Here is a 14,408-nt window from a genome sequence, read left to right on the forward strand (position 1 = left end):
AAATGTCACTTGATTTACTGGACAGATTTGGTTATTACACCTGCCCTCTCCATACTGATATCAGACTTTGTTAAGTGGTGATTCTGTCTCTCCCCTCCTCTCGTCATCCCCCAAAGTCAAGTTGAGTTTGGGAATTCATTACTCAGAACTTCCTCGGATCAAACACTTGCTGTCCATTAGTTTGCACCCTTAACGCCACTCCTCCTCCAGAGGCAGAATCTTCGGCCCGGTGAGCAGGGACAGGGAGCCTGCTCGCCCAGGCATAAAATGACGGGTGGTGACATCAGGCGTGCATCCCGATGTGGCCCTGCGTCATTCAGATTTTCAACTCGGCGGGCACGCAGGCATGTTAAGGCCAGTTAATTCTCAATTAAATCAATAAACTGAGCTGCCCGTCCAATCTTAAGGTTGGCGGGGGCAAGCGAAGAGCTCAGGCGGCCTTCGCATTTTTCATGGAACCTCATCCATGGGCGAGATGAGGTTTTTAAAGTGTTGTAAAAATTTTTTAATAAAATGAATAGTTATGTCCCAGCTCATGTGACAGTTTCACACGAGGAGACATGTCTTAAATTTTTTTTTCCTTTATTAAATTTTTTTGCATTTAAACTAATCTCCCTGAGGCAACTCTGTGCCCCGACCCAGACAAGCACACTCACCCCCTCCCCCGCCCACACAGGGCGCGTCACACTGGGTGGGGCTTAATTGGTGCATGCCCGTGCCCAAACCCGCCCAACTCCCCCCCCCCCCCCCCCCCCCACCCCCACCACAACTGGGAGAAAATTCTCCTCCAGGAATTTGAGTATGAGTCATCTAAATATTTCAGGCAGGCACCAGGACTATCTACAGTGTAACTGGGGACCTGCCTCAGTTCTGAGGGGAACCTCGCTGTTTTGCCACAAAGTAGTTTAACCAGCTGAGAAACTTCAACATTTTGAAAGAAAACTTGATGCTGGCCTCCTGTGCATCTCCAACTCCCTTCACCCCACCATTGATGGCCATGCTTACAGCCTGAGTTGTGGAATTCCCTCACTAAACCTCAGTGCCTCACCCCCTGTCCTCCTTCAAAGGTGCTCCACCTCCTTGTCTCAGCCTTGGTGTCAAATTTCTGTCTGATGACGCTCCTATTAACCCCCAAGGACGTCTTATTACCTTAGAGATGCCACATAAATGCAAGTTGTGTTTGTTGCATTGGAAGTAGATTCCCAAAATCATATTAATTGGTCAAAGACCTGTACACCACGAGATGGAATGAGGTTGAATGATGATCAGTTTAAGACCCAAATCTTATCATGCCACAGAAAACATTTTCAGTGCGGTGGGTACCAGGCAGGGAGTGGAGGAAGGAGGGCTGTATGAGTTTTGCCCGATTTACCAGATCACTGCTCAGGTGGTGAAGGTGAAAATTTACCCCAATGAGACTGAGGGCCAAGATTTTCCAGTCCCACCTGCAGCTGGAACCAACGCTGGGGCGAATGAAAAATTTGGAGAGGCAGCCAAAAGTCCCTTGACCTTTGGCGGGACCTGAAAATTCCCCACCCTGAGTGTTTGAGTTTCAGCACGTTGTGTTTGAGAGCATTGGGTCAGCACAAAGAACCAGTACCTCAAACCAACCTGCAGTCACATTAAAAAAGCAAGAACAGTTTCTGCAGTGCATTAATTATCATTCTTGATATCTTTCAAAACAGCAAGGATGGCCATTTCAAAACAAGTGGAGAGATGTCTGGTCTAGATACGTCCGCAATATATCTGGGCTTCGTGAAATTGGCTAAAGATCCCTCAATATTGGAAAAGGTAATGTTAATGATGCCAGAGTACCTAAAGTTTCTCACACCTTATGGTGCTGGAAAGCACTTTAATCCCTCCCTAAACATCTCTGACTCTCTACCTCCCTTTCTTCCTTGAACATGCTCCTTAAAACCAAGCTCTTTGACCAAGCTGTTGATCATCCACCCTCATATTCCCTTGCGTGGCCCAGTGTTTAGTTTTGTTTCATAACACATCTGTGATACGTCTTGGGAATTTTTGTTTTGTTAAAGGCACTACATAGATATAAGCTGCTGTAACCATCTTTTATGACAGCCACAAGTCTAGTTAGGCCTATATAACAAGGAGCTTCTATGGGTTTCCACAATTTGTGCAGTGAGGGAGCAGAACCACCCACTGGACCTGAGTATTCTGCTGGATAGCAACCCAGGATTCAGAAGCACTCACTGGGAATGTTTAGAGAGGGGTTTGAACCCTGAACCTTCTAATTCAGAGGCAGGAATGCTATTATTTAGCCAAAAGCTCAACCCTTTGGATTTCAATAAGACAGGATTTCATTGTGCCCGATTTTGGTAAAGATGCTGAAACATTACTTGGTGTCTGACAACAGTGTGTAAATCTGCTTGATGTGATGTTACTCCAAGCCCTCCTGTCCTATTCTGTTTGCCAAAAAGGTTCTGTCATCATAGTTAATCTGACGTCATAACATTGTGATTAAAGATGCTGTGGGATTTACATCAATAACTACAAATATTTGATTTTATTCATTCACAGAGGCAAAATTTCTTTAAAAATTCTTTCATGGGACCTGGGCTTCACTGGCTAGGCAAGCATTTTTATTGCCCTTCCCTCACTGCCGTTGAGCAGGTGGTGATGAGCTGCCTTCTTGAACCGCTGCAGTTCATGTGGTGCAGGTACACCCACAGTACTATTTGGGAATTCCAGGATTTTGACCCAGCGACAGTGAAGGAACGGCCGATATATTTCCAAGTCAGGATGATGTGTGACTTGGGGGATATTTGCAGGTGGTGGTGTTCCCATGTATCATCTTTCCTTGTCCTTCTAGGTGGCAGAGGTCATGGGTTTGGATGGAGCTGTCAAAGGTGCAAAATTGCAGTTGAAATATTTGAAGTGTACAGAAGGCGAAATAGGTCTTTAGCCAATAGAGGCAAACGAGATTGTGGTAAATCAGCAGATCGTTTTTACACCACGCCTTCTCTCCTTTTCAATCGAAGTCAATGCAGCGGTGTAAAGTTACTGATTCAAGGCAAATCTGTTTTACAGTACTGCCTTCGACCAGTTCAACACCACCAGTTGCTTTAGTGCTTTCCTATAATCACCACGCTCGCTGTTAGATAACAGAGCTGTCCGCTGGAATAGGAACAGAAGATGCAGGAAGCAAGTTATCAAAAGAGAAAGAAAGTTTCATGTGTTCGAGTGGGACCCTTCATTGGAACTGATGAAGTGTTACATCCAGTACACCAGATCTGGATTTCAGAACAGGGGTTTCCAATGGAATACATGTTATCTCTTCACAAACTAATTTACTCCTCCTATATTGTCCTCATGAATTTTCAGATACACCCCTTCTTTCTCCCCTTGTCCCAAATAACAGAATTAATCTTCACAGCCACAGTGTATCACAGAATTTTATTTTTTTCACAATAATAATTTTGTTCTTTATGAGGCAAAATTTGAGCCTGGAAAATGCACTCAACATGAAAATGCCCAGTTACAGAGGGGACATTTTAATATGCTATAGGTGTTATATAAGCACTAATTATTATTGTTGCTTGATGCTCAGAACCTGCATTGATCTGTAGTTTTAAATCCAGCACAGAATAGAACAACCCCCATTTTTTAATACATATATGGGATGTAGGCATCGCTGGCTAGGCCAGCATTTATTGCCTTTCCTTAATTGCCCTTGAGAAGGTAGTAGTGAGCTGCCTTCCTGAACTGCTGCAGTACATATGGTGTAAGGACAATCACAGTACTGTTAGGGAGGGAGTTGAAGGATTTTGATCCAGTGACAGTGAAGGAACGGCAATATATTTCCATGACAAGGTGGTAAGTAGCTTGGAGGGGAACTTCCAGATGGTGATGTTCCCATCTGTCTGCTGCCCTTGTCCTACTAGATGGTAGTGGTCATGGGTTTGGAAGGTGCTGTCCAAGAAGGCTTGGTGAATTCCTGGAGTGCATCTTATAGATGGTAGACACTGTTGCCACTGTACGTCGGTGGTGGAAGGAGTGAATGTTTGTGAAAGGGGAGACAATCAAGCAGGCTGTTTTGGCCTGGATGGTGTCGAGCTTCTTGAGTGTTGTTGTACCTTTTTTAATCCAGGCAAGTGGAGAGCATTCCATCACATTCCTGACTTGTGCTTTGGGGAGCCAGGAGGTAGTTACTCACTGCTGGATTCCTAGCCCCGACCTGCTCTTGGAGCCACAGTATTTATATGGCTAGTCCAGTTCAGTTTCTGGTACCTCCAGGATGTTGATAGTGGGGGATTCAGCGATGGTAATGCCATTGAATGTCAAGGGGTGATGGTTAGATTCTCTCTTGTTAGAGATGGTCATTGCCTGGCACTTGTGTGGCGCGAATGTTACTTGCTACATGTCAGCCCAAGCCTGGATATTGTCCAGGTCTTGTTGCATTTGAACATGGATTGCTTCAGTATCTGAGGAGCCTGAATGATGCTGAACATTGTGCAATCATCAGTGAATATTCCCACTTCTGACATTATAATGGAAGGAAGGTCATTTAAGAAGCAGCTGAAGATGGTTGGGTCTGGGATGCTACCCTGAGGAACTCCTGCAGTGATGTCCTGGAACTGAGATGACAGCCTCCAACAACTGCAATCATCTTCCCTTGTGCTAGGTATGATTCCAACCTATGGAGAGTTTTCCCCTGATTTCCATTGACTCCAGTTTTGCTTGGGCTCCTTGATGCCACACTTGATCAAATGCTTGTTGGATACACTTCAGGAAGTTTTACAATACCTCTCAACCCTTAAAACAGCTTTCAAAATGAAAAACATTTCTCTTGCAAAACCTTAAATCATCTTTCTGTTTCCTCTGATGCTGAACGTTATAGAATAAAACACTTCTTCATTTACAATCTTCTCTAAATGATCTTGAAAATCCTCAAGATTGCTTCAAGAATCATTACATGGAAACCTCCTAAATTCAACAGTTTTCACCTCTGCAAATGTTTAGCAGAGAATGGGGGAAGCCTGTTAGCATTCCTTTGAATTCCTGTTGACTATAATACTATCCCATCAATGTATGAACATCTGCATTGCAATCGGCCATCGACCAGTACAGTTACATATTTTGTTGTGGGAATTCACCTGTGAAATTTAATGATTTTGCATTGTGATGTTAATGAGGAATATGAGAAAAAGCATATTTTGGAGTTTAATTAATCTATGTTAATGATTTAGACGAAGAGTCAGAGAGTCATGTATCTAAGTTTTCTGATAATACAAAGCTGGGTGAGACACAAAGAGGCTACAAAGAGATATAGACAGGTGAAGTGAGCGGGCAACAAGATGGCAGATGGGGTATCATGTGGGGGAAGTGTGAGGTTATTCACTTTGCTTGTAAGAATAAAAAAACTCATGGAACTTGTAAATAATGACATTCAGGGAGACTTTGGTGTACTTGTACAAGGAACACGAAAAATTAGCGTACTGGTACAGGAACCAAGCAATCAGGAAAACAGTTGCACTTAGGCGTTTATTGCAAGGGGATTGGAACAGTGTGACAAACTGTGGCCGAAAAATATAAGGGTCACTTTGCTATGGGGGTGCTGGTGTAACCTTGAGGCTTGACACTGGGCGAGGGGTTGGGGAGGTGCTGGCATAGCCTCAAAGGTTGGGGGGAGGGGTGGGCGGGTGGCCGGGGTTGGGGGGGGGGGTTGCTTTTGGAACACTGAGGTGGGAGCAGAAGCCTTGCAGGCAGACCGGTGAGAACCTAGCCACGTGAACTGTAACGATATTGATTCTGCTTACTTGGAAGCAGAACCCATTGGCAGGACATCCCCAAGCTCAAACGAGATACGTTGCAGGCTCAGTGCATGTGCAAAAAGGAAGCATCCAGCAGGAGAGGAAATCCAGGAGAAAACATGTCCCTGGAAGACTTGATCTGGGATAGGAGATGAAAGGCCAGATTATGGGACAGTCCTGGAAAATCCAGGACAGTTGGTCGCCCTGGATTGGATAACAAGAACAAAGATGTCTTGCTACAATTGTATTGGGTTTTGGTGAAACCACACCTGGGTTATTTTGTGCAATTTTGGTCTCCATATTTAAGGAAGGATATACTTACATTGGAGCCAATGCAGCTAAGGATCATGAGATTTACCCCTGGGAAACAAGGGCTGTCTTATGATGGGGAACTAGGTAAATTGGGTCTATATCCGCTAGAATTTAGAAGAATGAGTGGTGATCTCATCATAACATTCAAGATTATGAAGAGGCTTGACAGGGTAGAGACTGAGACATTGTTTCCCCTAGCTGGGGAATCTAGAACAAGGAGACACAGTTGCAGGATAAGGAGCTGATCAATTAGAATTGAGATGAGAAGAAATTTCTTCACTTGAAGGGTTGTGAATCATTGGAATTCTCCACCCCAGAGGGTTGTGAATGTGTCATCACTGATTATATTTAAGGCTGAGATAGACAAATCTTTGGTCTCTAGAGGGTTATGATAAGCAGGTGGGAAAGTGAAATTGAAGCCCAAGATCAGCCATGCTCACATTGATTAGCAGGGCAGGCTCAACAGGCCATAGGGTCTACTGCTGCTCCTGTTTCTTTATTGTTATTGTACTAGGTCAGTAAAATGGACTTTAGTTATTATAAAGGAGTTACAGCTGCTGACGTTCACGATTTTACAGGTGAAGAATGCAGTACAGAATTACCTGATCCCATTATTGCCTCGATCTCCGGCTTGTGTGGAAGCAATGCGAGTTTACATTATTCTACCAGAACTCATCGCTGTGCTGAAAGAGCCAAGGGACACAACAATGCTGATGGACTCTTTAACCAAAGCCATTCTCTCACTTGAAGAAAGTTATTTTAAAACTCTTGGTAAGTTTTTCAAACATTATTTTAAACATTTAAACATAATCAAAAGCGCTTATGGTCACAGTTAAAAGAAAATAAATCAGAAATCAAATTGGCTTCTGCATTTCATACATTCCAACAATGACAATGCCTCAGAAAAATACCTCATTGATTGTAAAATACTTTATGGTGCTCTGAGACCGTGAAAGGCATTGTAGAAATACCACTTGATCTGACTTTCTATACCGCCTTCAGAGACTGAACATCTTGGGTGGTCAAAATTGGACAAGGGACTCAAGCACTAATGCACCACTTTAGTGGAAACACCATGTAAACACAGTCTCTGCTGAAGTGAAGGCAGCCGATCAGGAGCACCCCCCAATGAAATGTGTGGCAAGATTGTTTGAAGATGGCACCCACCGTTCTATCTTTATAGTTCATCATTCTCTTTGCTTCTTTGATGGTTTACCATCTGATCTGCTGTGCTTTATTTTGCGTGAACATCTCCGTGCTCTTTCTTGACTAGAATGTTGGTGGTGTACGATGCCTTATTATTTCTTCATGCGCCTTGTGAGGATGTATCAAAAAGAATCAAAGCAACTTCTTCATATCGTTATGGCGGACACTTCAAAGGACAACTCCCAACTGCATGATTCACTAAAAATTTTACAAACGCTGTACAAGGTAGGCACGAATTTATCTTATTACTCTGGACCCCTAGTTTGAGTGTCTCTTCACTTTGTTCCACCTTTAGTTGGCTTGTGTCCCCGCTGGGGAACTCATGTTCTTGCTACCTCACTCCAAAATATGCAAATGAACCCTGAAACCCGACTTCTTCAACCAGTCACCTCACTGCACCCTCCTTGCACTATCGTTTGCCATTTGCTTTTCACCCATGCACTTGGAATGTTTTATGAGATATGAAGGGGGCTTATAAATCCAAACTTGTTGTTACACTTGGAATAAACTGGTCTGGGCTAAGTAATGTATTTTCCACCATTAAGTGGATACCATGGCCTCAGTATTAAGCTAAGGTGCCCAGCAGAAACAGGGTGTGAGTTCAGTCTGGACATCTGTTCTGCACCCAATCTGTGTGAACTCTGCATTGAAGTTAATGGAAAGTTAAAGTAAAATCAGACAGGGTGTGAAATGGACGTTCAACCCAAGCCATTCAATTTCCTCATTTTAACTTCCATTAAAATTGGGACATTTGTAAATTGCTCCTGTTAGGAAATCACAGGTCCGCTGACCACCATTTTCCAACCCAATTCCGGAATTATCCAGCCCTGTTTGGCGTTGTGCGTCATTGCGGGAGGGTGGGAGGGGAACAATATGATGAGAAGGCCAAAAAATCGGTTTCACGCTGGCGTGAAACCAATTTGCGATTGTCTGTCTGCTTCGCCCGTCAACTGCAGCCACCACTGCACACCAGGAAATTCATTTCAATATTTTAGCATCTCGTTATAAGTCTTGCTCAGCGAAACCATCCCGCCTGCATCAAATTTACCGCCCAAGTCGGTGTGACTTCAGGACGGTGTGTTTCACAGCTGGCTTGAAAAGGCGTGCACCTGGCAACCGGAACATCGAGGGGAATTCGGAGGCGAGGGCACACAACCTTGCGTAGCACTTGTAAGCATTACCCGTAGGACATCAAGGAAGAGGCGCTGCGCATTCACAGGGGGGCACAGGCAAGTTGCTTTTTTTCCCGGCTGGCTTTCAGTGCAGTGCCGTGGGCAAGGGCTCCAGTGCAAGTCAGACCGGGGTTAAGGTTAGGGGTCTCAGCAGCGCAGGCTGAAGGAAGTACACAAGCACATGCCGGGGGAGGGGGATGTGAGGGAAATGGCCGCGCACTTGGAAAAGCTTGTCAAAAGTGAGCATTCTTCTGCAGCTGAGACCGTTCAGCAGCAGCTCCATTGATAGGCTTGGAGTCGGGCCTCTGAAGCTTTTCTGCCCACTCAAGCAACGCAAAAGCATGAATGTGCCACCTAATGCTCCAGAACTTTTCATCCCTTGTGCACAGACTGCAAATTAATGTGTGTCTTAGGGGGCAGCAGAACAATTGGCCAACTGGGCAAGATGTACAATCCCCTTGTGAAAGGCGGCCATGACACAGTCACTGGTAGAGGAGATCACAGCCCTTTGCAATGTCCTTGTTAAGGTGTGAACCAGTATCCACTGTGGTTCAAGCTAACAGCGCAGCCTTGCAGCGCGGGTTAGGAGAATGCCTGCGCCTGAGCTGAGAGCACAGCCTGCAGTCCAGTGGCCGAAGCTGCCACCAATCGGTCAGGTAGAGTGGGGCGGAGGTAAGTGAGGTTTCAGACAGCCAATGAGTGCAAGACACATTACCCATCCAAGTGGTGGCCAGCACTCTCCTGCATGTGTGAAAAGGCCTTCAAACTTAACCAAGAGAGGTTCTTAGGCACACCTAAGAACCCACACGTCTCTCTCTTTCAACCTGCAGGAGGAGAACATCAGGATCATGGAGCTTGAAGATTTAGCGGTTTGCCTCATGGCTTTCAGTAGTGATGGGCAACCTAGGCTGGCGATTGGGCCACATGAGTAGCTCTCCTTGATCTCAGTGGGCCGCAGGACTGAACTGGGGCATGTGCACTCCACGAATAAGAATTTGTGAGGCATACCAACTGAACCATAGCAGCGCTTTGATTGGTCACAGAGGGAGCATACGTCTGTTGCGAGCAATCAGCACACACCTCACTGCACATGTCCGTGCTTTGCATGCACGTCACTTTAGTAATACCGGTAGGAAAAAATCTACGTGGATGGAAACCAGTGGAATCTGGCAGCCCTGCGCATGGACAAAGGTCAACAACATGTCTTGCGGCTCACACTCAGAATCTTGATGGGCCACATGCAAGCAGAAGGCTGCCCACCACTGGCTTACAGGGAGCAGAGAAGAACATAGGAACAGGAGAAGGGCATTCAGCCCATCGAGCTTCCTCCACCATTCAATACCATTATGGCTGATCAAACACTTCAATGCCTTTTAATCTACACTATCCCCATAACCCTTCATGTTATTGTTACGAAATCTATCAATCTCTACCTTAAACATATTCAATGACTAAATTTCCAAGGCTCTCTGGGGTAGAGAGTTCCAAAAATTCACAACCCTCTGAGTAAAGAAATTTCTCCTCATCTCAGTTCTAAGTGGCTTCCCCCTTTTTTAGAAATTATGTCCCCTGGTTCTCGACTCCCCAATCAGGGGAAACATCTTACCTGCACTTACCCTGTCTATTCCTTTAAGTACTTTGTCAGTTTCAATGTGATCATCTCTCATTCTTCGAAACTCTGGAGAATACAGGCCCAGTTTCCCCAATCTCTCTTCGTAAGACAGTCCCACCATCCCCGGAACAAGCCTGGTGAACCTTCTTTGCACTCCCTCCAAGGCAATGATATACTTTCTGAGGTAAAGGGACCAAAACTGCACACCTTACTCCAGGTGTGGTCTAACCCAGCTTCTATACAATTGAAGCAAGACTTCATTACTCCTGTACTCAAATCCTCTTGCATTAAAGGCTAACATTCCATTAGTCTTCCTAATTGCCTGCTGCACCTGCGTGTTAGCCTTCAGTGACTTATGGACAAGGACACCCAGGTCCCTTTGCACATCTACACTTTCTAATCTCTTACCATTTAGGAAATACTCTGCACATCTGTTCCTTCTATCAAAGTAGATAACCTGACATTTTTCCACATTATATTCCATCTGCCATGCTCTTGCTCACTCACTAAGTCTGTCCAAGTCCTCCTGTAGCCACTTTACATCTTCCTCACAACACACATTCCTGCCTAGCTTTGTATCATCCGCTTGGAAGTATTACATTTGGTCCCCATATCCAAAACATTGACATATATTGTGAACAGCTGGGGCCCAAGTACTGATCCTCATGGTACCCCACTAGTCACAGCCTGCCAACACAAGAATGACCCATTTATTCCTATTCTCTGTTTTCTGCCTGTTAGCCAATCCTTAATCCATGCCAGTATATTGTCTCCTATCCCATGTGCTTTTATTTTGCTAATCAATTTCCTGTGGGGCACTTTATCAAAAGCCTTCTGAAAATCCAAGTATACTATCTCCATCGACTCTCCTTTAACAATTTTGTTAGTGACATCGTCAAAAAAAATTCCAAGTTCATCAAACATGATTTTCATTCGTAAATCTATGCTGACTATGCCCAATCAGATCATGATTATTCAAGTATCCATTTATCACACCCTTTATAATAGATTCTAGCATTTCCCTACTACTGATGTAAGGCTAACAGGTCTGTAGTTCCCGGTTTACTCTCTCCCTCCCTTAAATAGTGGAGTGACCTTTGCTACCTTCCAATCTTCAGGAACCATTCCAGAATCTATAGAATTTTGGAAAATGATCAACAATGCATCCACTATCTCTATAGCAACCTCTTTCAACACTCTGGGATGCAGAATATCAGGTCCCAGGGACTTCTCAACTTTCAGTCCCTTTAATTTCTCCAGTAAAACCTTCTTACTTATACTAATTGCCTCCAATTCCTGATTCTCCCTAGTTCCTTGGATCTCTAAATCTGGGAGATTTCCTGTATCTTCTTCAGTGAAAACAGAAGAAGAAGAGAGAGCAGCAGAGGCTCCTGGCTCGGCAAATGGAGAGCATCTCCCTCGAGATTAAGAGGTGGCAAGTCCTGCTACACACACAGCTGAAGCGAAACATCGCTCGTAGGCACCCCGCTAGACCGAGGGTCTAGCCATTCCTGCAGATGACTGAGAGCCAGTGTCATCAAAGACTGCGCATATCTAGGGAACTGGTCAGTCACTTATGTCACCTGCTGCAGGAACCAAGGTTTCACATCTGAGTGACAGGAACTCTGCTCATCAGAACAAGAAGCCGTTGGCAAGGAAACATTCTTGGGAATTTATTTACAATAGTGAACGTCATGTACAAGTGATTAACACCCAGCTGTGCAACTACATCATCTTAACCTTCCTAACCCTGCTGCTACATACTGATACTTCCCCGACATCCACAATGAAGGTGGAGGCAGCCTGCTGATTGTTACACCCTGTCTGTGATGACCTTGGCAGTCATCCTCTGGAGGGCCGAGACCTGGAGGGCCCTGGCCTGCTTTGGGTGTCCTACCGTGTGCCAGCTGCACTCCCCTCGGCCTGTTGAGCTGGATCTGCTGGGGTCACAGGAACAATAAATTTCGATCAGCCGGACATTCCCGGAATCACTTGGGTGGATAGTCCCGGGATGTGCACCTGCCGGTCCTCCTTCCTATGGGTGCCCAACGGCCTCTGGAGGACTCCTTGAAGGGAAGGCAAAGCTGGAGTGAGATCAAGCTGCCCTGCACTCCTCTTGCATTGACACTGTCGGAGGCTAACTTTGGCTTCAGTGATGGAGTTCAGCCCACGCAGCAGTGCAGGGTCGATATCCTGGACCAGGTCTCCATGGCAGCCACCATCCTACCAGTGTTGACCATGGTGCATAGGCATGCTGGCGCTATCACCTCAGATTGAAGGCAGCGGAACCCTCTGTCATGCCTTGCAATCTGAGGAGTGCAGCAGACATCCCTTCCTGATGTCCCCAAGCTTGCCCTTGCAGCTCTAGCAACTGACTGAGTCCAGAGGCTCCTCATCTGACTCAAACTCAGCACATTTCTGGCCTCCAGTAGTCTGAGTGCTGGAAACGTGGGGAGTCCTTGCCTCTGCCTGCTGTGGATCAAACTGTGCAATGTGCTCACCAGATTGTGACCCCAAGGTACTCCAGAACTAGGTCCCACTGAGATGCATGTCTCTGCGCTGGTGCAGGGTGTAGGTGAGCGCTGTGAAGGGTGTTCAATTAAGGTGTCATCAGATGCTTCTTCTGAGATGTCTTTGGGGCTTGAGTGAAGGACCTGGCTCATGGTCCCACTTGGCTGCTTCTCAGCTGTGCCTGCAAAAGCAAGGCGAGATAATAAGAGCGTGGCTGTGGACTGCTCACAGCTTGGCTGTCTGATGGATGTTGCACTGCTGGATCCTCACTTGGTAGAGCAGCGCCGACCTCACCGTTGGCACAGGAAGGGTCCAGCTCATCGTCGGCCAGCTGGATGACTCTATTTTCAACATCTGTGAGCACCTTGATGTCGGGCATTCCTCCACCAGTCTGCGACCTCTCCCTTTTGTTGTGTGCCAGCTTGTCCTGCATGAAGACGGATGGAGAGAGTGTAAGCAGGACGTGTGTGAGAGATTGAATGGTGATGTTCCTTAAACTGACAGAGAGTGAGATCCCTGTGGACATGCGATGGGTTTGTGAGTGTTTGAGCTGAGAGTGATGTGAAGAGTGACTTACCCCGGCAGAATGGAGGAGATCATTCACCCTTTTTCGGCACTGGGTGGCTATTGTCTTCTGCAGGTTGTTGGCGCTGACCACCGCTACCACCACCTCCCATGCTGAATTGGTGACCTGGCTCGTTGCTTTTTGCATAGAGCTGGGATAGGGGACTTCATGGCAGGCCTCCACTGCACCCAATATGCGCCCGAGGGAGTCATCATTAAATATGCGGGCAGTATGTTTCCTCCCTTTGGCAGCAATGACTTTGCAGCAGCTTTTGATCCCTTAGAGAGTGCTAGCTCTGTGCAAGGGCACCTTTTTAATTATGGCGCCCAGATTATTGAAGGCCTGAGGTGATTGTGCGGCAGACGAATCAGAGGCCGCCCTGCCAGTGATCTGAAGTGTTTCCCGTGCATGCATTATCAATGAGGCAGGATATGCCGGGAATGAGACGATACGACACGAAAACCCACTATTGCAGGCGGCAGGTAAAGTGACTTTTTTCATGGTTTTCTCTTGGATGTTATATCTGGCATTGCTCAAGAGTAAATAAGTTTAATTCAGTCCATAGCAGAGCAAATCGCATGTGGTCAATTGGAAGGAACGAGACTTGTTGCACCAATTGTCTTTCTCAAGCCGTATCTTCCTATTATAATCAAGGTTCCCACTAAATTGCATGAGTTGGTGGCTGTGCAGCAGCTTGGAAGGTGAACCTTTTCCATTATAAATACCTCGCACGTGCAAACACGCAAATTAATTTATAGGGTCAGCTCTGAAAAAACTAGCCGTGCACAACAGCGAAATTTTAAAGAGAGCATTGATAGTAACGTAGGAATTTCTAGACATGAAAGGCCAAAGGCTATCTAATTCGCTTTCTTGTATAGAATTTTAGAGTGGTTACAGCACAGAAAGAGGCCATTCGACCTGTCATGTCTGTGCTGACTGTCTGAAGGAGCAATTCACCTAGTGCCATTCTCCAGCCTTCTCCTCATAGCCCAGCACCTTCTTCCTTTTCAGATAATAGTCCAGTTCTCTGTTGAATGCATGTCACCACCACACTCTCAGGCACTTGCTGCATATTAATTTGTTTTCTCTTATCGCTTTTGCCAATAACCTTAAATCTCTGCCCTCTGGTTCTCAATCCTTCCACCATTGGGAACAATTTCTCCCTATTTACTCTGACCAGACCTCTCATGATTTTCAACAACTCAATCAAATCTCCTCTCAGCCTTCTCTCCTCCAAGGAAAAAAGTCCCAACTAATTC

General features: G+C 45.7%; 1 protein-coding gene across 3 annotated transcripts in view; it reads left to right on the forward strand.

Annotated features, from left to right (window-relative positions):
* LOC121281138 (probable E3 ubiquitin-protein ligase HERC4) overlaps positions 1 to 14,408 on the forward strand; it is a 66,248-nt gene that overhangs the window by 17,987 nt on the left and 33,853 nt on the right. For all 3 annotated transcript variants that reach the window (XM_041193879.1, XM_041193861.1, XM_041193871.1), the window contains exons 11-13: positions 1,686 to 1,791; positions 6,662 to 6,854; positions 7,357 to 7,514. In XM_041193879.1, the coding sequence (XP_041049813.1) occupies positions 1,686 to 1,791; positions 6,662 to 6,854; positions 7,357 to 7,514 (457 nt within the window). The remainder of the gene's footprint in view (positions 1 to 1,685; positions 1,792 to 6,661; positions 6,855 to 7,356; positions 7,515 to 14,408) is intronic.

This window comes from Carcharodon carcharias, chromosome 1 (assembly GCF_017639515.1).
Source record: "Carcharodon carcharias isolate sCarCar2 chromosome 1, sCarCar2.pri, whole genome shotgun sequence".
Taxonomy (NCBI): domain Eukaryota; kingdom Metazoa; phylum Chordata; class Chondrichthyes; order Lamniformes; family Lamnidae; genus Carcharodon; species Carcharodon carcharias.